Source organism: Panicum hallii, chromosome 7 (genome assembly GCF_002211085.1).
Source record: "Panicum hallii strain FIL2 chromosome 7, PHallii_v3.1, whole genome shotgun sequence".
Lineage (NCBI taxonomy): Eukaryota > Viridiplantae > Streptophyta > Magnoliopsida > Poales > Poaceae > Panicum > Panicum hallii.
The window spans coordinates 34,806,528-34,829,703 of record NC_038048.1 but is presented as its reverse complement, the minus strand read 5'-3'; the positions used below and the strand labels follow the sequence as shown (position 1 = coordinate 34,829,703).

The window sequence follows — 23,176 nt, the reverse complement described above, 5'->3', positions numbered from 1 at the left end:
GTTTTTCTTGTAGGTCGTTGGTCATCTGTGCTTGCTAGGTAACTGTACGGGTCAATTCTTACTTGTTTGGCAGTCAGTTTCGCATCCTTCAGTTTGATTTGGGTAGCCAGAACCTAGCTGTGATAGAAGGTTTCATTGCCATCGAATGCCTACGCAAACTATCGTGGCCTCTACTTGACTACCCTAGCAAGGGGTGGTGGCTTAGTTTAATTGTCATATCAGATTTAAGTTGACAAATTAATAACTTGATTGACACATTTTATAGATTAAAGTTTGTTGCATTTGTTTTCCAAACAATTCTTTTCTCTTTATGAATCTTGGTATGAGTCTAAGATCATCAGTTGTGAGTTGTGACTTGTATGACTTGCTCTGTTCTTACTTTTTGAAATAACTGTTCTTTGCTACTTATTGAAGAGTCTTACTTAATTGCTTCTAGTGATAGGGTTTAGCTTAGGCTTAGCTGCTGGTTTCAGGAAAAAACCTAGTAGTTCTAGTGATGCTCTGTTCTTTGCTCTTGATCAGTAAAATTCCATGCTACAATTTATCTTTACTGATTTGAATATATTGGTATAGTTCATACAGCGGTCATGGTTTAACTAACCACTCAATCGTTTCTAGTGATTGGTATAAATAATAAGAGTGATAGGTTGATACTAAAGTATTTCTTTAGCCTTGTTTACTGCTGTATCCTTAATTTTGTGATGGCCAGATAGGAGTAGATGTTCAGATAGTAGTAGAGGTTCAGATATTCCAGCTTATAACACTAGTATATAATTCATTTGTGATAGCCAATAGTCATCTCTTTTTTTTCAGCATGGTGAATTCTTTGCATAACACTGCCTTTGCCGGTTCCAAGCTCGCGATGAGAAAATGTGGAGGGTTGTGTTAGGTCTGGCGAACCAGCGTAAAAAATCAGCCACTCAAATGGAAATAAAATCCATAAGAAATTCGTTGGGGCGTAACCCTCTTAGCGACGCGCTACATCGGAACCAGGGTGTGGTGCTAAATGGGCATGGGCCGGGTCGTCATCCCCTCAGGGGCGCGTCGTATCGTGATCCGGGTACGATGATAAGTGAGCAAGGGTCGGGTCGTCGCAGCCTCTGTGGCACGCTACATCTGCGCCCGGGTGTAGTGAAAAATGAGCAAGGGTCTTCGCATTTCTCTCGACGGGTGCGAAGGGTAAGAAAGCTACCCGAGCCAACTAGGATTCGTTTAGGTAGTTGGAACGTAAGGTCTCTAACAGGTAAGTTAAGAGAACTAGTCGATATAGCAATTAGGAGGCGTGTAAATATTCTATGCATGCAGGAGACTAAATGGAAGGGCCAGAAGGCGAAGGAGGTGGAGGGTTCTGGCTTCAAGCTCTGGTACACGGGGACAACTTCGGGTAGGAATGGTGTAGGCATCTTGATCGATAAGAGCCTTAAGGATGGAGTTGTAGATGTTAGGAGGCAAGGCGACCGGATTATCCTAGTGCGGTTGGTCATTGGAGATTTGGTTCTGAATGTGATCAGTGCCTATGCCCCTCAAGTAGGTCTTAGTGAGAGCTCCAAGAGTCAGTTTTGAGAAGACCTTGATAGTATGGTTAGTACCGTGCCTATCAGTGAGAAGCTCTTCATAGGAGGAGATCTCAATGGCCATGTGGGAGCGACTAATGTAGGATATGAGCGAGTACACGGGGGTTTCAGGTATGGTAGTAGGAACGAGGGGGGGAGGATGTTTTGAATTTTGCGGTGGCCTATGACCTGTTGTTAGCGAATACCCTCTTTAGAAAGAGCGAGTCCCATCTAGTGACTTTCCATAGTGGACAATACTCGAGCCAAATCGATTTTATCCTTGCTAGGAGAGAGGATAGACGTGCATGCTTAGATTGTAAGGTGATACCTGGGGAGTGTGTTGTCCCCTAACACAAGCTTGTGGTGGCGGATTTTCGTTTTTGGGTACGTGCCCACCGGGACAAACGTGCCAAGATTGCGAGAACGAAGTGGTGGAAGCTTAGAGGGGAAGAGGCACAAACGTTTAAGGAGAGGATGCTAGGCGAGGGGCCTTGGGAAGAAGGAACAGATGTAGATGATATGTGGCTAAAGATGGCGACATGTGTTCGGAAGGTGGCCTCAGAAGTGTTTGGTGTGAGTAGGGGAGGCAAGCAGGAAGTGAAAGCGACTTGGTGGTGGAATGACGTGGTGCAAAGGGCTATTAAGGAGAAGAAGGAGTGTTTCAAACGCCTTCACCTCGACAAGAGCGCAGCCAACATCGAGGGCTATAGATTAGCGAAGAGGTCTGCAAAGCGAGCTGTAAGTGTAGCGAAAGGTTAGCCTTTTGATGACCTTTATCAACGGCTAGGTACGAAGGAAGGAGATAAGGACATTTATAGGATCGATAGGACCCGTGAGAGAAAGACAAGGGACATAAACCAAATCAAATGCATCAAGGATGGGATAGATCGACTTCTGGTGAAGGATGAGGAGATCAAGGACAGATGGCGAGAATACTTCGATAAGTTGTTTAATGGGGAAAATGAGAGTCCTACCTTCGAGTTGGACGACTCATCTGATGATACCAACAGACGCTTTGTGAGGAAGATTCAGGAGGCAGAGATCGGGGAGGCTTTGAAGAGGATGAAGGGAGGTAAAGCGATGGGTCCTAATGGCATCCCCATTGAGGTGTGGAGATGCCTGGGCGAGAGGGCAGTAGTATGGTTAACTAAGCTTTTTAACCTAATTTTCCGGTCAAACAAGATGCCGGAGGAATGGAGGAGAAGTATATTAGTACCGATCTTCAAGAATAAGGGAGATGTTCAAAGTTGTACTAACTACCGGGGGATTAAGCTGATGAGCCATACGATGAAGCTTTGGGAGAGGGTTATCGAGCATCGCCTAAGAAGATTGACAAGGGTAACCCAAAACCAGTTTGGGTTCATGCCTGGGAGGTCGACCATGGAGGCGATTTTCTTAGTACGACAGTTGATGGGGAGATATAGAGAGGAGAAGAAGGACTTACACATGGTCTTTATTGACCTAGAGAAGGCGTATGACAAAGTACCGAGAGACGTCATGTGGTGGGCCTTGGAAAAATACAAAATCCCAACTAAGTATATTACCCTCATCAAGGATATGTACAAGGATGCGATGACTTATGTTCGAACATGTGATGGCGATACCAGTGACTTTCCAATTAAAATAGAACTACATCAGGGGTAAGCATTGAGCCCTTATCTATTTGCTTTGGTGATGGATGAGGACACAAGGGACATACAGGGTGATATCCCTTGGTGTATGCTCTTTGCTGATGATGTGGTGCTAGTTGACGAGAGTAGGGCAGGGGTTAATATGAAGTTGGAGCTGTGGAGACACACATTAGAGTCGAGGGAGTTCAGACTGAGTAGGACCAAGACCGAGTATATGATGTGCGACTTTAGCCCGACTAGGCATGAGGATGGGGACGTTAGCCTCGAAGGCCAAGTGGTGGTCAAGAAGGATACTTTTTGGTATTTAGGATCAATGCTTCAGAAAGATGGAGACATTGATGAAAATGTTAGGCATAGAATTTCAGCCGGTTGGTTGAAGTGGCGGCAGGCTTCTGGCGTCCTCTGTGACAAGAAGGTGCCACAGAGGCTAAAAGATTAGTTCTATAGGACGGCGATTCTCCCGGCGATGCTATACGGTGCTGAATGTTGGCCTACAAAAAGGCGACATGTCCAGCAACTGAGTGTAGCAGAGATGCGTATGCTGCGTTGGTTCTGCGGGCATACAAGAAGGGATAGAGTCCGGATCGAAGAGATTCGAGATAGGGTCGGGGTGGCACCTATCGAGGAGAAGTTGATTCAACATCGGTTGAGATGGTTTGGACATGTACAATGGAGGCCTCCCGAGGCGCCGGTGCGTAGTGGAGTTTTAAAGTGGGGCGATAATGTAAGGAGAGGTAGATGTAGACTTAGACTAACTTGGGACGAGACGGTCAAGAGATATCTTAAGGAGTGGAATATCGCTAAGAAATTAGTTATGGATCGGAGCGCTTGGAGATTAGCAATTAACGTACCTGAACCGTGACCTTTGTTATTTTTTGTTTAACCCCTAACTCTTCCTTTAGCTTGTACCCTTTTTGTGTTTCTTATTCTTGTTTTCTGTGCGTCTTATCTCTAACCTACCCCTACTTGCTTGGGAAAAAAGGCTAAGTTGTTGGTGGTGGTGGTGGTGAATTCTTTGCATAAAGTACCTAAAACATGGCTGCTACAGATTCTTTGCATAAGTTTTTGCCTTTTATGGACTAGTGTATAATAGCTGCAGTGACTAGTGGTAAAGTCTTTGCTATCTTAAATTGTAGTTGCTACCTAATGTGCTAACTTTTAACTGTAGAAAATATTATTTGTAGAACATCTAGTTGAACAAGTATTGATTGCTTGATAACAGATTTATCACTTATGTGGTCATGACCGACTTGTTAAGATTGTTGTTTCATGAAGCTAAAACATGTCTTTTGCAAATGTCTATAGGGCCACGGCCACTCCGACGACCATCCGTGCCGCCATCGCCTCACCTGCTCGATCGTGCCAAGTCCCTCCTCCTCGATGGTTGCCTGCCGAAACTCCGATCGATTCCTCTAGCACTAGCGACCACTGTATTAATCTACTGCCTAGTGTGTTGCTAGAGCTTATTAACCCAGCCGGCATCCGAATCTGAACCTGGTGTGACCATGGATTCCGTGCGTATTTATACACGAGACTGGCGTGATGTTACAGTTGGGCGCGCGTTAGTGAGGCAGGCAGCAATTAGCTGTGTCCGGCGCTACTGATGCTGAGCTTTACCCAGTGTCAAGGAGTTACGCCATTCCTTTACCTCCTTGGCGAAGCAAAGCAACCGGCTGGCATGTTGTAGTGGCGCAGTGCATTACTGTCCACAGCACACAGGAGGAGGATGGATACTGATGGCTGAATTCCAAACATGTGTGATGGTTGTGCTGCTGTCCACAGCTGTTATTCTAGCGTGCAGTGATGTCCTGGTAGTTCTGGTAGTCTCATGTTATGTTGTTCCGTTCACAGCTCCTGTCCTGTTACTTGAGATGTGTGTTGTTTGTAACAGGTGTGCGTGAGAGAGAGGAGAGAGTAAATTGTGAGAAGGGTGTGTTTGAGAGAGAGATTATTTGTACAAAGAACAAATTCTATATTTCAATACAGCCAAATATCAATTCTAGGAAAATATTTCTAGTTTTATCCAAACAGGAAAATTGAATTGAGTCATATTCTAGAGATTCATTTCCTATTGAATGAAATTGCTAGAATGTGATTCACATCCAAACGGGCCCTTATAGAAATTTCTATGATATTGTTACCGATAGAGATGAAGTTATTCTAACCTGAATGGAGCGGCAATGTAGTTGTCAGATTTGTGCTGGTGCATACATAAACACTATTATTAGATACCGGATTAATGCATAAACACTATCATAGTGAGATGTCTGGCCCATCATCTCTAAGGATACAATCATATTCATATCTGGGCATCCCCTCAGTCTTCGTTTTCACATACCAACATTATCATACTGCTTTCGTTGGCAACTCATGCGAACAAGAAGAGCACAGTTAACCTCGTTGATTCTGCAACTGCATTTGCAGTAACTGTAACCTATAAAGCAAACAGAAGGGAAAAAACATAGGCCACAGGCACAATCAATTCTGCAGGCACATAACGCTGAAACCAATTCTGCAGCTCGCCCTGTATCCATTCCTCCCTGAAACGCATAAACAGAAGAGTGGAGGATGTTAAATCGTGGCAGGCATCCAGGTGACTGATGTAACATCCTCCATCACCATCAAGTCATGTAACTAGATGGGGGATTTGTTTCTCCCCGTGCTATCTAGGTAGTTACTTGCTCTTCTCACAGCCCCTTGTGGCCTTCTGGGATGTTGACCTTTGAGGTGCTTGAGAAAAATGCAACACGGAAACATTATTGGATTGTTAGCTTCAAGTTTCATCGTAGTTTTCATTTTAGTGAAATGCTTCTACATAGTCTGGCACTATATACATGGAATTTAATCAAGCGTTTGGATCAAATTAGGGGAGTAAACAGAATCCATATCTTTCTTTTTTCCTTTGCAAACAATCGAGATATATGTCACGGTTGAAACTGTCTGGAATATAATAAAACCGCAATTACAAGCTCGATTGCATCAGGTTCTATGTGTTAGTTCCCCTCATCTCTCAATTGTTTCAGTCTAGAAACACTGTTTCGAGAGTTCATTTTTCATTTTAGAAATTTCTATGATATTGTTACCTGTAGAGATGAAGTTACTCCAACCTGAATGGAGCGGCAATGTAGCTGTCAGGTTTCTGCTGATGGATACATAAACACTATTATTACATACCACCGTACCGGATTAATGCATAAACACTATCATAGTGAGATGTCTACCCCCATCATCTCTAAGGATACAATCATATGTGGGCATCCCGGCAGTTTTCGTTTTCACAAGCCAATATTATCATACTGCTTGCGTTGGCAACTCATGAGAACGAGAAGAGCACAGTTAAGCTCGTTGATTCTGCAACCACATTTGCAGTAACTCCAGCCTTTAAAGCAAACAGAAGGGGGGAAACATACGCAACAGGCACAATTCAATCTGCAGGCACGTAATGCTAAAACCATCTCCCGCAGATTTACTCTTTCAAGCTAAATCAACACGTTAATCACAAAGAACAGGCAGCATATCTCCCAAGAACAGAGACATTCAGAAATTTTCAGAAACTAGCAATCACGTCCCATTGCAGTGCGGCCAACCCATCCAGAACATTACTACAAGACAGCACGGCAAGAAACAAAATCCCCCCATCTAGTTCTAGCGCTGTGACGACCATGCAGCAGCAGAGGCGATCACGCCCTCTCGCCCCTGATGCGGCGCGCAAGCTGGATGTCCTTGGGCATGATGGTGACCCTCTTGGCGTGGATGGCGCACAGGTTGGTGTCCTCGAAGAGCCCCACCAGGTACGCCTCCGCGGCCTCCTGCAGCGCCGCCACGGCGGACGACTGGAACCGGAGATCCGTCTTGAAGTCCTGCGCGATCTCCCGCACCAGCCGCTGGAAGGGGAGCTTGCGGATGAGAAGCTCCGTGCTCTTCTGGTACTTGCGGATCTCGCGGAGCGCGACGGTGCCGGGGCGGAAGCGGTGGGGCTTCTTCACGCCGCCGGTGGCCGGCGCCGACTTGCGGGCGGCCTTGGTGGCCAGCTGCTTCCTCGGAGCCTTGCCGCCGGTCGACTTGCGCGCCGTCTGCTTCGTGCGGGCCATCGGAGCGGGGCGGGGGACGGGCGGCGCGAGGAGGCGGGGAGGGTCCGGCGGATCGGTAACTTGGATTGCGAATGCGAGCTGCTGCGGCGTGGGGCGGGGTATTTGAAGCGAGCGGTGGAGGCGGGATCTTGAAATTTTCGGGGGAGGCGCGGGCGGGGCGAGGGAAGGGAGGCTGGATCGGTGGGTTTCAGCCGTCGGATGGGGATGGACGGTGGGGGTGGCGCTCCTGGCGGTGCCGATCCGCGTGACGGGTGATGCTGCTACGCCATTGGGTGACGCGGCGATGGAGCGGATAGCAGGACCCACACGGTGGTCTCACCTCCTTCCTCCGTAGCTTCGCGAGCCGAGTGGCGACTAGCGAGGGAGATCACGCGCCCACTGGCCGGCCCACTCCTGAAGCTTTTGTTTTTTAAAAGAAAAATCAATGGCCATTCATGCCTGCATGAAGCTTGGAGTCCTGGTCATGGCCAAAATGCAGGAGACGTGTCGCGCCGTGCTGGACACGGAGAGAGGCCGACCACGTCGAACGAGAGAATCAGCGGGCGCCGAACGTTAAATCGGTCGTCTTTGTGCCTGCCATGATAGACAGACGAACTCTCTCTGCTGAACTCCCACTCACCTACCGATCAGCTTATGCTTCCGCGTGACATGACCTCACCTGACCCATCCTGTAACCGCCTCCTTTTGGAGTTTTGGGGATGAAACCTTTCGAGTTCCATCAGAAAATTGCCACACGGAAACATCATTGGCGATTGGATTTGGGTCCCAGCAGGCGCGCTGTGCTCCTACTGCGTAGTTACCTGCAGGGATCGAGTGCCATCCCAGCAGGTAACTTTTGTTCGCTGATGAAGCCTAGATTACCGTTTGGAGAATGTTCTCTCTTCCTGCGAACTCTTTAGAAATTTTTGTTTCGCCCTTGCTGTAAAAATCTCGTCCAGCAAGAGAATGATTCCAATCTGGTCACTGCGACAGCAGTGCCCCAGCTCACTTTCCAAAACACACAAGGCAAAAAACAAAAAAAAAATGTGCAGGAGGCAACTGCGTATCTGGGCGAGTGATCCATTCAAGTAGGCAGCAGCACTACTACTGAATTTCCTTATCCCAATAGCACAGAAGCAATATTATGTCCGGGCCAAAAAGCCATATCATCTCTGAAGAGACTAGCGTATCTTACCTTGAGTGGGCATCCAGGCAGCCCTCCTTTTCAGCGAGCACAAGCCAACACATTCTCTTCTTGTTTCTCACAGCAACTCGTACGAGAACCACAAGCACAGCCGAAACAGCTGATTCTCCGGAGGCACTACTAGCTTCAGCCTTTAGGGCAAACAGCCGAAAAACCACATGCGCATCGTGCAATGGCGGATGGACACGTCACCTGGGCTTCTATCACTGGCCAATCTGGTCTCCTGTTGGCAGCACATCACACGAAGGAAATAGCCACCCCAGCCAATGTGCATCAGGTTTAGTTGGGCGTGGGGCAGCCTCTCTCTCAGTTCTGGGGGCACACACACACACATGATTCATGGCCACTAAGGCCTTGCAGCAGATTGCACAGCCCCTGATCTCTCAATAATGGCTGTAGAATATGCTGCCCCCACTGAAACCATGAACCTTAGCAGCAAAACTGCAAAAAGCTTGATCCCCAATCACCACGATGGACTGGTGGTGCGGCACTGCCCATATCATTAGCCCTGCCAATCATGTCCCTCTCTTTTGTCTCATTTTGCAAATTCACATGGAAATGTGATTCACAAAAGGCCCAGAGAACCTGGCATTTTCCATGGCACATTCTCCATCAACAATTGGCACCAACATAACAAATAGAAAACTGAGGAAATCTGTACAATTCTTTCTTTTTCTCCAGCAACAATGTACAAGCCAGATTGGCAGTATCCTAATGATCACAATTTTTTGTTTCTACTTTTTCTCAACCTCTCGTCCTTCATGTAACACCAAAGAAGCAACTGAAGAGACTAAAAATCATATGGAGTGACCAAACCTTCAGGTCTGAGTGGCACGAGGACAGAGCGGGCAGGCGCAGGCTCGACCCAGCTCGACTCAGAGCAGCCAGAGGCCTTCTGCGGAGATCCAAACAAGGACTGCCGGCATGTCGGGCACGTCGACCGCGCCAAGAGCCATCGGTCGATGCACCTGACATGGAACCCATGGTTGCACCTGGGGAGGACCCTGACATGCTCTCCAGCCTCAAAATCGGAGAGACAGATCGCACACATCGGGTTGGCAGCATTGAGCTTCAGCCCGGTCGAGTAGACCAGGATCGGCATGGCTCGGAGGGCCTTCCTCTTCAGCCCGCTCTGAGCCATACGTGCCACCGGGTTCGGCACGGGATCAACAACCGCTCGGCTCGAGCACCGCAGCGCACACCGGACTATTGAGTTGAGCCCGAGCGCGCAGATCAGTGCACAGAGAAGAACAGCCAGGATCATGACGATGTTTGCGTCGAAGTTGCTTCCAGGAGAGCCTCCATCTGTGGCGGCGGTTCCATCAACTGGATGGCTCGAGCCAGAGGGATGCCCAGAGAATGGAGTGTGCAGTAGTGTCCTTCTTGGGTACTCCATGTCCTTCTTGGGCACAAACCCGGCTTTCTTCAGAATCCTGCAAGTGCAATTCTGTAGCTCTGTCTCTTGCGTAGGTTTGCTCTCTCTCTTTTGTCTGCCTCAGGTAGAATCATAAGCTGGGTTTGTGCTGAAGTATTTATAGGCTCCATAAAGACTGCAATAATATGGCTACTGAATTCTTTTATTTGGTACGATACGCTACCTCTTTCGCCCTTGCCCCTTTCATCTCTGCCAGCCAATTGAGACAAAAAGCATTTGGTAAAGGTTGGAAGGCAATTGGAAGCTTCTTTGCTTGTGGCAAGTGGGCTGCATCTCAGTGGGTTTCTCTGGGAATCAGAGGGCCACACGCAGCACCATCTCTTGTCTGCCTGATAATACTGTATAAGAAGTACATATGCAAAGCGTGGATATAAGAATTGCATAAAATGGAACTCGCATTTGTCTGGTTCAGGGAAAGGAGCATGGCGACTGGAATAGGATAAATATATACTAACCACTGTCTGTAGCTGCATCAGTTTCATCCGCTTCAAACCAGCTCTAAGGTTATGCTGGTTGGCTGTAAAATATTGTAGGCTTCTATCCAGCTATAGGGTCATTATGTGTGGCTGTGAAAATTCTGGCTGTAATCAGCTATTTGACCTCTATTAGTGGATTCATGACTTCACAGGAACTAAGTCAGGAATGCCATAAACTCAGTGCAATTCTTCTTCATTTTATATAAAGATGACTCCTAACTGCAGGAAACGAACATGCTGGATGAGCTAATCATTTCACTTGACTCATGTGTAAACTACACTGTTTAGGCATTAACAGATCCAAGGAGAAAACATGACAACTTAGAATAAAATATACAGCCAACAGTGACATAATTTAACATCTAGCTACAAGAAAGATAAGGACAGCACCTAATACTAAAAAATGAAAAAGGAATCATCTAAGCTTAAATGCAAAGGAAATGGAGCAGCTACATATTCCTTGCGCACTCACAAATTCTATGTTTATTCCTAGTTGCTCTGTTTTGATCCCCACCACTTAGTGTGAACCATAGCAATCTCACAAATTGGAGGATGATTTGTCAGATTAGAACTGCCTGGGCCATCAACAGCAATCCTACTGGGTAAAGCACCCCTTGAATGAGTGGTTAGTCGACAAAAAGCAATTTAGGCACAAAAAGTTAAGTTAAACATGTTATCTATGAAGCATTATATAAACTATGAGTGTTGCTTCCTCCACAAAGCTGTATGTTTCTTTCATATGGTGCCAACATCCATAAGCTTAGCTGGTAGCCAACTACGTGCTGACACCTGACCTCGTTGATCAGTGTAGTATGGAAAGGACTGATTAAGTAATATGGATAAACATAACCCGGGCACTCCATTAAAATAATTTGAAGGAAGTACCTTTTTCTAAATATGGATTTGTTGATAATGAGAAGTAGCATGACTTCTGCGGCATGCAAATTAGATATGTCGACTCTCTGTTTTTATTTTTGTGCTTCTTTTATTTGTATCTTCACCTCTTTTTCCAAAAATTAATATATAACCAGTAGGGGGCAAACCCTCCTGTTTCATTAAAAAAAAGAATATGGACTTAACGACTGTGGTTGCTTTGATGAGAAGCAAATATCATGGTGGAGGAACCAATGATTTCCAGGAATCAAGATTTGCTCAGTTAGCCGGAGGTGCAGGTGTGCACAATATATGTTGACTATTCACCACCCAAATTTGGGTCCATTTCACAAAAAAATTGGGTGATTATTTCCTTCTTAATACAAAATCACTTGGATCCCCTAGCTAGTCTCTTTTTATTTCAATTTGAACAAATAGTTGTCACTGAAATTCTTGGCCAAACATACTGCCTCTGCAGTCTGTACTAATTCTGATTAATCTTCTTAGTTTCTAATTATGCCTACCTGCACAGAGCAAAGCTGTCGTATGAGCTCTGTAGAATGTGAAAAATATAACAATAGTTCCAATTTCGGATACGCAGAAAATTGGTTGTCACAAGAACTCCTTGGTGAACCATTATGCTAATGCCTCTTCAGTGTGAAGTTGTAGACATCTACGCGTAAGTCATATGATTGTTCCAGGCTATCCATAATTAAGCTTATCTCAACCCATCACTTTATGCTTTGGAGCCTTAGATCTATCTAGTCAATCTTAAGTTACAGGCATGGTTCAATGCTTATCTTAAGTTAGTCTGCAGGAGACATAAGATCCATTCAACGAAAAGTGATAAAACTAAACCGGGAAAAGAAAGAAAAACAGAACAAAAGGTCTGTGTACCGATCGGTGTTCATCCATAGAAAAGCTTAAGGAAAATCCACATGTGCAATTACATGGATGCATCTGGCTGTTTCTGTCTTGCCTGCATTCTTGCCTAACATGGCCACAAGGATTAACAAGGTGAAAAACAAGAGAAAACTACCATTGTATACTTGCTATAAATGATAGAGAAAATTACCATGCTATCCTTGCTATAGACACGACTCCTAAATGACAGAGAAGATAGGATAAGTTGGTAATAGAGAGAAGAAGGGGAAGAGGGGACATTGATAAATTCATACGCAGATCTATCTCGCAACAAGGTGGGAATAAAGCTACTACAAGACAAGGAAAAGCATAGTCAGTTGCAATATATAATGCAGATGCTAAAGGCAATAATGTTGGGTATCTCATACTACAGAAGTTTTCTGGAACACTGTGTCTTTACGTCAATATTAACATGTATAAAAGACTTCGGACTGTATGGAACACAAAAGATCTGCAAGAGCACACCCTCATTTGTCACTTTCTGATGTCCTGCCCGTCCAAAATCAAGCCACCGAGAAATACGCTTAGCACTGATGCTGCCACCTCCAGTGAGCTAGCCACCAGATACCATACAGAAAGCCAAGAGTCTGTTGAAACATGAAAGTGCAAACCAAGGCAACATTTGATGGTAGATCCAGAATAAGAAAAACTCTTAGTTGCATATGCAAATTGTTTCCCTAGTAAAGGCATTATTTAATCTAATACTTTACTCAAGAAGACCCTGAAGGTAAGCCATAAGAGATCAGATAAACATGTATATTGATTGGGTGCATTCATAGCATCTTTATCCAATCTGTAGCAATTACTAGAACAACACTTTATATATAGATTGGGTGAATTCATAGCGCATACACACACTTCTAGAGAAGGGTTCATTTGGATATTCATGTGTGATTCACAAACACAAGTAAAATATAGTGCTATCACTTTGTGTTAACTCTGGTCCGCAAGTTCATCACTGCGGATGAGGCACACAAAGGTAGGGAGAAGGAGAGAGCTGGTTGTAAGACACATCTATGGTATAACTCATACAGGCCTACTATCTGAGCAGTTTGACATCATTTGTAGGCCTTAATTATTGTTAAAATACAACATTTTGAATACCACTTTACAAATTCTAGCAAAATGTTCATTGAAGAACAATCTACCTAGCTTATCTTTCATAAATCTGGGACCTACATTAGCTGCAAAGACCAAAGTGGTCTAACTAATGATGCATATCAAGAGATTGCATGCCTTTGTTGATTGGATCATCCAACGACAGATAAAAACATGTTGAATCAAGGTAAAGGCGAATGTGACATCTAGTCGATGGAGGGATCCCGATCTTATCCGATAGATAGTTTTTTTTATCTGGAGAGGAAATCCAATAGATAGGTTACTTTTGTGCTGCTAGTGGTTGGTGGAACTGCATGCATTATTACTAAAGTTTATTGACTCAACAATTAACTAGATGGCACTGACCACTGGGGGTTGGAAATAGCTAGTCAATTCGGGCATCTAGGCCTCAAAATGGCACTCCCACTTCTCACCTGTATCTACAATAGAATTTGCCACCAGGGATCTAAGAAGGCGGCCTAAATTAGTCTTAGGACCCCAAGTCCACTAGCACTCAGGACAGCTAAGCTGCAATATGTACAAGTGCTGTTTCAGCTAATTTTGTTTTGGATGGGTAAGTATCGCTTTTTCTCACAAAAATCAGGAAGTCTTAAATTCCTCCTAAAGCCAGTTGGCTAAATTCGTGATAACAATCCTGTCTTCTGTCACCGCGCGCCTCAATAATAGCCTGCTAAGCTTTGCTCGAACAAACTTGGGAAAACGCGTCAGGACGCAGCCTAGAGAGGAACATAGCAGGAAGCGATGGGAGGCTCACGGGAGCTCACCGGCGTGGCGCTGGGTGGCTGGTGCTACCGACTAGGCAGCGGCGGTACCGCGCCGCGAGGGTGCCGGTCTCCCTCCCGCCCCTGGCTCCCATCGGCGGCGCCAGGCTCCTTCACCGCGCGAAGCAGGATGTGCGCGAGCGCGAGTTCCTCCGCCACCGCCGACCCCCTCGGCGGCTCCAGAGCTCCTCCGGGAGGGGCTCCGCCGCCGCACTGGCTAGTAGGCCAGTTTGGCTCCGCACCATGGGCTCGTCAAACCGGGCCGTAGAGGCAAAGGCAAAAGCCCAATAAGCAAAGAACCCGCCACTTGCTGCTCGCTCGAGGCCCAAAATTCACCCAGGGCCAGGAGGGCAGCGAGCGAGCGAGTAGCGCCCCACAAATTGCAATCGCCATCCACCCCTCGATCACCTGGAATCTTCCAGTAACCTCCGGCGCGCCACCACTTTGATCTTGTCGCTTCGGATGCCGATGGCGGCGGCGCGCGGGCCCGTTCCCTCCTAGTGCTTTGGCGGCCCGGAGGCCGGAGCGGAGCACCGAGGATGGGCCTTGCTGCGCGCACAGTTTGCGTGATCGCGAGGTAAATTTGGGATATGCGGGTGGTTCGAATTTCGATCGCTCCTCGATCGGGATGATCCCTGGAGGCGACTTCTATAAATTTTGCTTCGTCGTACACCGCGCTTCCTGCGCTTGTGGTGTCTGATTAGGCATTTGTGAGGGCCTGTGTGAGTTTGCGATCCGTGCGTGTATGGCTTCCTTCTTGTGCTGGTTCCTACTAATTAATGGTAGCAGACAGGGCCTAACGGGTATGGATGCTAAATTCGTGCACGTTTGGTCAGGCTTTGCAAATTGTAAGTGACGATGCCAGACAGACTTATGTAGGGGTTTGGTGTGAAAATGGGTGGACCAGTACACCAAGTGCTTAGAGATGCAGTCAGCGAAATGGTTTAGTTCCTTACGCATCCAGAATGCCAGATGGAGTGCTAATTCTGTTGATTAGTTACTCCGTTCATTTTTTCTGTAGTCGATGGTCATTTTCTGTGAATGCTTTGGTTTTCGAGACTAGCCAAATAATGTGGCATTAAGATGTTTGGGGTTACATGGGTTTACATTAAGCGTACGTATATATTTCAGAGTTTGTGTTTCTAGAAGTAAACGAATCTTGCGTTTTTATTCATGCTTGTGAGTTGTGATGATCATTCTTGATTAGGAAAGTTGTTATGATGATTTACCGAAGGACATACTAATATAGTATCGCCTCCTGATTTATATGGTGTATAAGACAACCCCGAACATGATAAACACACAGCGATATGTATTACTATTACACCATTTGCAGGTACACCATTTTAACACATAGGATCCTGCTGCTTAAGCCCCGTTGACGATATCTTTGCTGTTCTCTTAAGGAACTTTGTAAACAATTAGTTCATCAATTATGTCTTTTCAGCTTTGATCTAGCTATTTCGGGAAAGAATATAACATAGGAGTCGTTCACTGGTTTATTAGTTCGTGTAACAATATGTTTGTCATGCTCTCAAGCCACTTTAAGTTTGCATTAGTTTAGTTGATAAAGTTTGGCCTTATGGGCTTTCATCTGTTATGTTAGTGACTAAGCTAAATTCTGCTGTGAATTTCTTATAGAAGGTTATAAAATTCAGCACTTTGTGAGATTTCTGTTGCTGGAATCATCCACCAGGTGAGTTCACTTTTTTTTCCCTACTTTGGTAATCGTACTTGACCACTCCCTGCATCTCTGTTCCTTTTCGGGAAGGAAGAACATTTAGCATGGAGCTGTAATTCACTAAGCCTTACAGAGTTTCAGTGAAATAATGTAAAAGAGGAGAGATAGTTCTTCTGAAATAAGTTTTTGTTTGTATTTGTGCTCTGTGATTGAATCAACTTTTGTGGTATGATATTGGATTCCATACCTCTAAATTTTGCACTGGAGCCAGTTAAGGTTATGTTTCAGGTGATGCTATCATTAGTCATCAATTAGATTAAAGGAATATACAACATTTACTTGAAACATTGGAGAATAAAGGCATACAAGATCAACGATTGGATAATTTGTAAAGTATGGATCTCATAACATAGATACCAACTGATCACAGAGAAACATTTTGATACAGGACTCCAAGAACAACATGACTTCAAAATGAGGTACATAATTGATTCGGTAATCTTCTTACTGGGAACAGAGTATAATGAAAAAGCAAGGCTGCCCTCTGAAGTAGCTATTGAGCTTTTGATCTCTTGTGCAAAGTTCAACCGCAATCTTACTAACAACTCAGGCAAGTGTATGTGTATATCTTGGTTCTAGCATCAAACATACCACGGAGGTGATGCTCCATTTTGACCTGCTAGAGGCGCGTTACTAGGGGCAGCATGATATGGGAGCTTGGGACCTTGCTCAGATGGTGGGATGCCACTGTAATCAGCGGGTGAGGGTGCTATAGCTGAATGCGGTGATCGCATTGGCGGCGGGAATTTCCTGTGACCATGTGGTGGTGGTGCCTTGCCATGAGAAGGTGGCGGCGAATGCTTGTGCGGTGGAGGTGCTGGGACATGCGGTGGGTAGCGGGATGGAGGCGGGGGTGGCGAGTGGTGTGCTGGGGGTGACGGCGAGTGCTGAGGCGGTGGTGTGTAGTGAGCTGGGGGAGGAGGCGCAAGGTGAGCCTGGGGCGGAGAATGAGGCGGTGGCGGTGAATGATGTTTAGGGGGTGGGAAATGGGGTGGTGGTGCATGGTGACCAGGGGGTGTATAACGTGGTGGCGGCGCATGGTGACCAGGGGGTGTAAAACGTGGTGGCGGCGCGTGGGGATGAGGGGGCGGTGGAGGGTGGTGAGCAGGGGAATGGCTTGGCGGAGCTTCGTGATGGTCATGGTGGTGACGGCGATGGTGGCCACGATGGCCATGGTGCTTGTGGTCAGGCGAGCCGTGGTAGGACGGTGGTTCCGCCGGCGTCAGCTCATGGCGGTGACACTTGCCGTGCTCGGGGCCACGGTGCCCCGTCAGCGGCGCCTCGGCATTGGGCGCCTGAGCCGGTGCTTCTGCCGGCGGGAAGGCGTGGTGAGGCGATGAGGCGCCGCAGCACGAGGCGAGCGCAGTGGCAAGAGCGACGAGGAGGGCAGTGGCCCTCATGCTTGCGGTGCTCATGCTTCGCTCCCTTCACTGCTTGGTTGGTCTGCCTCTGGGTCTCCTCCATCTGGCGCCTTATATAGTGGCCGTTTGAATCTTGAGTTTGATGTTGTACCAAACCCATTATCTCGGGTTGGGAGCTGCTGGGACATTCGGAGACTGCGCGAGCGCCGACTGGGCCGTCGCCGCGAATTCCGTGTTTTGGACTTGCGAGCAGGCACTTCAGCAAAATTCGCGCTTGGGTGCACGGCAATTAGCAAGGCTGTCTCTTCAAAGTGACTTCGATCTCCTGAATGAACATCCAACCTGACCTTGAGACTCTCGGTACACTGCTACAGATTTTTGAATTTGGGACTTGGATTTCTTCCTGCGGTAATCTGGTAAAATAAAATGCTTGAAGCTTGTGTGGTGGTTTGGACGCTAAATGAGCATGATCAGTAGTAGTAACAGAACAGCAGCTTTTTAACGTTTCATTAGGAGTGTAAATCCCATGATTTGGACAAAGGAAGTTCTGTACAATGAATCTTATGGAGTATCCTGAGGATCGGTTAGATTTGGCATGTTCTCTCTACCCCCTGCCCTGAGCCCGAATGACTTGCACTGACAATCTGATGGGCTCTCGACCTTATCGATCGGTCCGTGTTGCGACTTGTGCGGCCGTGTGTTTGGACCAAACTGCATCCGACTGAGTGGGCTTCAGCCTCAGTGGTCTACTGGTCTTCGGACTGAAGAAATTTTGTGGACAAAGGATTTGCTTCCCACTGAGTGCCATGCTCATCGTCCGCGGCAGTACGGCAAAATCAACTTTCGGGTGCATGGACTGAGAATTTTTGGCACTGCCGTTCCCTTTCCGTCGCTACTGTGCATTTGACTTGTGCTCTGCTGTGCCGTTTCCTGGCACGTTTAGCTTGCTTCCGTTGCGTCACACAGGCTCTGTGGATTAGCACCATCAGAGCACGGTAGGTTCGTATCTACTCTGAAGTCTGAACAAGAAGTTCAGCCCCCAGAAATCTCAACTCTTGAGGACCGAGGTGGGTTCCTTTATCACCAATGAAAGATTCTTTTTAACCGTTGCCGCGTTTTGCTGTTCACGGAAAGAGGGCATCAGTTCAGTCCTGCTAGTACCACATTTGTAGCAGTGGTTATGCTCATAAGAAGCCATGTGAGGAGCACGAGATGGCTAGTGAATGTTAGGCGAGGCTAGACACTAGTAGTAGGAGGAGACACAGTTCCGGCATGGACGGCACTGCCCGCTGGCAAGTAAAGGTCAACCGAGACGGCATGCATGCGTAGTGCTTTAGGTGGATCTGATCACGACGGTGAGATCTGAACACTTTTCGCCCCAATATTATCCATGCGGACGTGTCCATCTCCCGACTCGCCGGCTCGCCGTGGTTACACGAAAATAGGCCCGACACTGGTCCAGAAATACCTATTAGTTTCGGTTGGGAAATCTTAGTTATCCCGATTTTCCAACCAGGACCATTAATTCAGAACTAAAATTTCCGATCGTTCCCGATGAGATAACCGGGATAAAAATAATTTTTAATCTCGATTGGTAAAACCAACCGGAACCAACACTAATAAAAAATAATAATAAAAAAGCATGTGCCCGTGCTTGCGGCCACCGGTTCACCGCCGCGGGGAGCTGCGCCCTGGCCACCCCTGCCAGGAACCACCGCTGCTAGGAACTGTGCCCGCACAAAACTTAACTGAAAATGAAGAAGATATGACACCACCGCACAAAATTTAACTGAAAATGAAGAGATTATACAGGTATTTCCATTTTCATTATCGAAAGAATACAAATGCTTCTCTATTTTCATGCAAACTCAAACTGTCTAGCTGCAGTATTACCGCAAACACCCAATGTCCCAATCTCCACTGCTACTCCTCCCACGACTTGAAAAAAAAAAGAGAAGAAACCCAGAGCTGCTCGCCGCAGTGGATAGAAGGATCGTCGTCGCCAGAGCTGGCCGTCGACGCTGCTTGCCGCGGGCTCGAGCCACCGCTGCTCACCAGGCCTGTCCCTGCCGGCCACGCAGCTCCTGGCCTGCCACTCTGGCCCGCCGTGCGGCCCCCGACCGCGCCCCTGGAAGAGGATAAGGGAGGGGGAGGGAGAGAGGAGGGAAGAGGATAAGGCAAGGTAAGAAAGAGAGGATGGTTTGGAAAATATCAAGAGAAGAGATAAAAAGAGTGAATAGAGGGGTGTGGAGAATGAAAATAGATTTGACCCACTTCTTCTACTTTTGAGTTACGGTGGTCGTCCATGTGCACGGAACCACCGTCGTTTACTCGATGGATCGTGTAGCCAGTCCCGCTAGGCTCCCACCGAACATCTCCAACAGCTGGTATGTCTCCTTTCTTGATAAGATTTTTTTCTCTGCAATTTTTTCTTTTGAAAAGTTATAATTTCTAAATATAACTTTTACGCATAACTTTTTACACACACTTTCTGAGAGATAATTTTGCATCATAACTTTGCAATACATATAATCATGAAGGATAAGTTTTCAGCACAACTTGTATGATGTTATCTTTATTCGGGGAGATTTCTCACATAATATTTTTATGCACAAGTTTATCATACAACTTCTGAGTACAATTTATATAAAAAAAAGTTGACAAGAGAACTCCAACACGTAATAGAACGTGAAAGGAGAGAAAAAAACCTGAAAAGAAAAAGAAATGATAGCACACTTGTGGAATGTAATGGAAGAAAAATAGAAATAAGAAGACAACTAAATACTTGGGTGGCTGGAGACGCGGCTGTCGCGTATTGTAGATTTAGGTTCTCGGTAGAGCACCGCGCTGGATCGCTAGCCTGCAGCTTTCTTTCTTTCCTTGCCGCGTCTCCATCCTTGCATGCAAACCGTGTAAGACCGTGCTGTTGCCTGCAGCTTTCAAGAATGGCGAGCCTTTTTGCGCCATGGATCTGAGGCCGCGACGGTCGACGGGATCGGGCCGTTAACAACCAAAACAAAATGGAAATGTTTGTTTTTAGAAAAGGAAGACAAAAGGAAATGGTTACAGGTAGGAATTACGCGCTGAATGATTTTTTTTCTATTTTCTATTTGAAACTACGTGCTGAATGATAGGTATACATAGTACTAGGCCGCTGACGGCGTGTCCCCCGGGGCCGGGAAGTGTGCGCGCAGCTTCGCCGTTTGCTGATGATGAGCAGCAGGCTCGGGCATGGGCCACAGCCCACATGGATGGAGGGGAGAGCCCCGTCCGTCCCCGTCGTCGAGCTGTCGGCTTCCCCACCATCCACGCGCTGGCTGCGCTCGCCTAGTCCCGGATTCGAGCCGGCCGCCCGGCCATCCCCAATCATCGCGGCGGGGGCGCGCTGGCTGGCTTCATTCTCCGCATCGCACTCGCGTCAAATTAAAAATTGCCGCCGCTCCCGCTCGGCCGCCCGCTCGTCCTCATCCGCGCGTCCCCGCCGGTTCGGCCGTGTCCCCCGGTGGTGTCGGCGCAAATGGCCCTGGCCGCCGCCGCCGCGCGCCCTGCCGGTCAAAGCCCGGGGCCCCCGGGACGCAGACGAGGCTCGCTCGTCCGTTCTCTTCGTTCCCAGATCTGCAACAGTCAATGGTGGGTGGGCCCGGAGGGCCCAGGGCGGGCGGCTAGGTCTCCTTGCAGCGGCCCTGTTTGTGCTGTGCGTCGCGCTTGCGGCTAGCGGTGAAAGGAGTGGGCCTGCCTGGCGTGCCGGTCTCGGCGCCTGTAACAGTAGCACCTGCACCCCTGGCCAGCCACTGGCCCCTTCTCGAGCCTTCTCATCCGTGCTCCCCGCCATGGATGGCCCCGTCGACCGCGGCGGCTTTCGAGGGTAGAGTACGCCAGCGTCTCTGTACCTGCCCCATCTGTTCTGTGCCTCTGCTGTGCTGCCTTGCCATGCATGCACGGCCGGCACAGGTTGCCCACACTCGAGACGTCACACGCGCTGATTGGAGTGCAGAGCCCTCTAGATGTCACAAGCTGCTTTGCTCAAGCTATCTACTAATAACCTAGTTAGGCCTGCCTGATGATGACTCGACGCTAGTTGCGCATCAGTCGGTCTAAACACAGCTGTTACGTTACGTTACGTTGACCTATAGCTACTACCCGTTACTGCACTGCCTTCACGTACACGGCCACACGGGTCCTCTTGCCCTTCTCCCACCGGCCGGCCAATGCCTGCTTACATTACAGTTACAGGAGCCGGAGCCGGAGCCGGAGCCACGTTGCTTGCTACTAATGAATGCACGCTTGCCTTTCTCGTGCAATACATGGATCGGATCGCTTCTTTTCTTTTCTTTTCTTTTCACTCCGCCACTCACTAGGTCGCTGCACGCGCCAGCCATTTATGTATGGCGCGCCACGCCACCAAACTGCTGTTCATTTGTTCTTCCCTTGCTTGCTGCTGCTGCCCATGCCGGCCAACTTTTTCAAATTTCACCGGGAAGACGACGACCATGCCGTCGAACCTGCATAGTAAAAACCATTGGATTTTCAGGATGCAGTTCAAGTAAGTTTCCCTGCTGCTGACTCGTTGGTTGTCGTCGAACAGACAGACGGTAGAGTGTCTCTTCGAGAGAAGCAGATGGTTGCTAGAGTAGTAATAGAGCACGGTTCCTCTGAATTACATTAGCTCGGCTATTAATCCTTTTGGGTCATCGATCAAGTGACTCACAGAAATCAAGTTTCTTTTTTTTTTGAAAGAAATCAATCAAGTTTCTTACTGAACACCATGCATCATTTCGACTCAGTAACGTTATTTTTGTTCGTTCTTTTGTTTTCAGGAAACATTCTTTTCTTCGTTCTACTTTCGCATGTTTGTGCCATTTTGCAGTGACAGGTATGGGTGTAGGGCGTAATATGAGGCGAAGCTCCTTTTTTTCTTTATTCTTCACAAGTTAACTTTATCTCTGACATCCATCGACATGCCCACGTGGGCATGTGGCCTTAGGTAAAAAGATGTCTCATATCCGTGCGAACCCGAGATGATCGTGAGCGGCATAAATCTACGTAAATGTGTGTGTGTGGTGTACTGCACTGTACTAGCTATTATATATGTAGCATATAAACATGTGGGCTATCGGTCGGTTTAACGATTCTATTATGCCCTTAATTAACTTATTGCGTGGGAGCATGTAAAAAGATGCGCAAGAGATGAACAGCGGCGCATGGAATTTCACTTTTCGAAACTTAGCCTTAGATATCTACAGCACACAATATTGCTTGTCTTTTCCTAAACACGCGATAAGCACTTCAACTTCTTCCTAAAATGTTTCCATCGATCTAGGGCCTCCTTCTAGCCTCATTATGTCTCCATCTCGTAACAATATCACGCACCATGGGGTTATCTTCGGCCTAAGCATGCAGCAAGCACCTCACTTTTGCATAACATGGCTAGAGAGCAATGGATAATATAAAGCACGCATGGTCGTACACCGGGGGTCACCATGGTTAATTTTACTATATTCTGACCAGTTCGTGTTCTTGCTTATTTTTTTCCCCAGAAAAGAGGGGGAAAAAGTAGTGCTTTTGTCTGCTTTCTCTTGGCTCCACGCACGCAACGTACTATGAGTGGATTTGTTTTCAACCACTAGGATTGGGAAATCTAGGTCATGTGATGTTTCTGAGCTAATTGCTGGGCTAGCTGCCGACGAACTTTGCCAAGCTTAGATGGCCCCTGAAACAGGTTTGTACTACCACAGAAATTCAGAAAAGGTTTGTACTGCATGCTTGCTGCACCAAAGCGAGCAGAGGATTCAGGATTGGGTTCCAGTATTCAATGGAGTCACCGCTTGGGCAGCTTGGCGCTCTGAATCTACGGATGCAGTGGATGAGTGGAGGTAACCACTAAGAGACACGCAAAGAGTGCTGTCCATATAGGCCACTGCCTCTGTACACCGAGCATCTCAGACATGAAAACATCACATCTCGTCACGTCGTCATGGAGGAAAATGCAGACGCGAGGAGGTAGCTGAGAACGCGTTTGCGCAGTGAA

At 47.2% G+C, this 23,176-nt stretch overlaps 3 protein-coding genes across 8 annotated transcripts; all 3 read right to left on the bottom strand.

The window, feature by feature from the left end:
* Nucleotides 1-6,728: 6,728 nt before the first annotated feature.
* Nucleotides 6,729-7,329, bottom strand: LOC112899252 (histone H3.2). Its single transcript, XM_025967654.1, has one exon. It carries the CDS (start codon nt 7,273-7,275, stop codon nt 6,865-6,867), a length of 411 nt encoding a protein of 136 aa, XP_025823439.1. The 5' UTR covers nt 7,276-7,329; the 3' UTR covers nt 6,729-6,864.
* Nucleotides 7,330-8,337: 1,008 nt separating this feature from the next.
* Nucleotides 8,338-14,280, bottom strand: LOC112899250 (RING-H2 finger protein ATL74-like). 6 transcript variants are annotated; one of them, XM_025967650.1, is made up of 5 exons: nt 14,050-14,280; nt 10,842-12,753; nt 10,349-10,588; nt 10,057-10,231; nt 8,338-9,948 (listed from the first exon to the last, which is right to left on the bottom strand). In XM_025967650.1, exon 5 carries the CDS (start codon nt 9,852-9,854, stop codon nt 9,249-9,251), a length of 606 nt encoding a protein of 201 aa, XP_025823435.1. In that variant the 5' UTR covers nt 9,855-9,948; nt 10,057-10,231; nt 10,349-10,588; nt 10,842-12,753; nt 14,050-14,280; the 3' UTR covers nt 8,338-9,248. The 6 variants fall into 6 exon arrangements, with proteins under 6 accessions (XP_025823435.1, XP_025823436.1, XP_025823433.1 ...); XM_025967651.1 differs by having other exon boundaries at nt 8,338-10,231; nt 14,040-14,280; XM_025967648.1 differs by having other exon boundaries at nt 8,338-10,231.
* A 1,824-nt stretch (nt 14,281-16,104) lies between these two features.
* LOC112899043 (extensin-like) lies at nt 16,105-17,357 on the bottom strand. The gene has a single exon (XM_025967371.1). It carries the CDS (start codon nt 17,200-17,202, stop codon nt 16,369-16,371), a length of 834 nt encoding a protein of 277 aa, XP_025823156.1. The 5' UTR covers nt 17,203-17,357; the 3' UTR covers nt 16,105-16,368.
* Nucleotides 17,358-23,176: the final 5,819 nt, after the last annotated feature.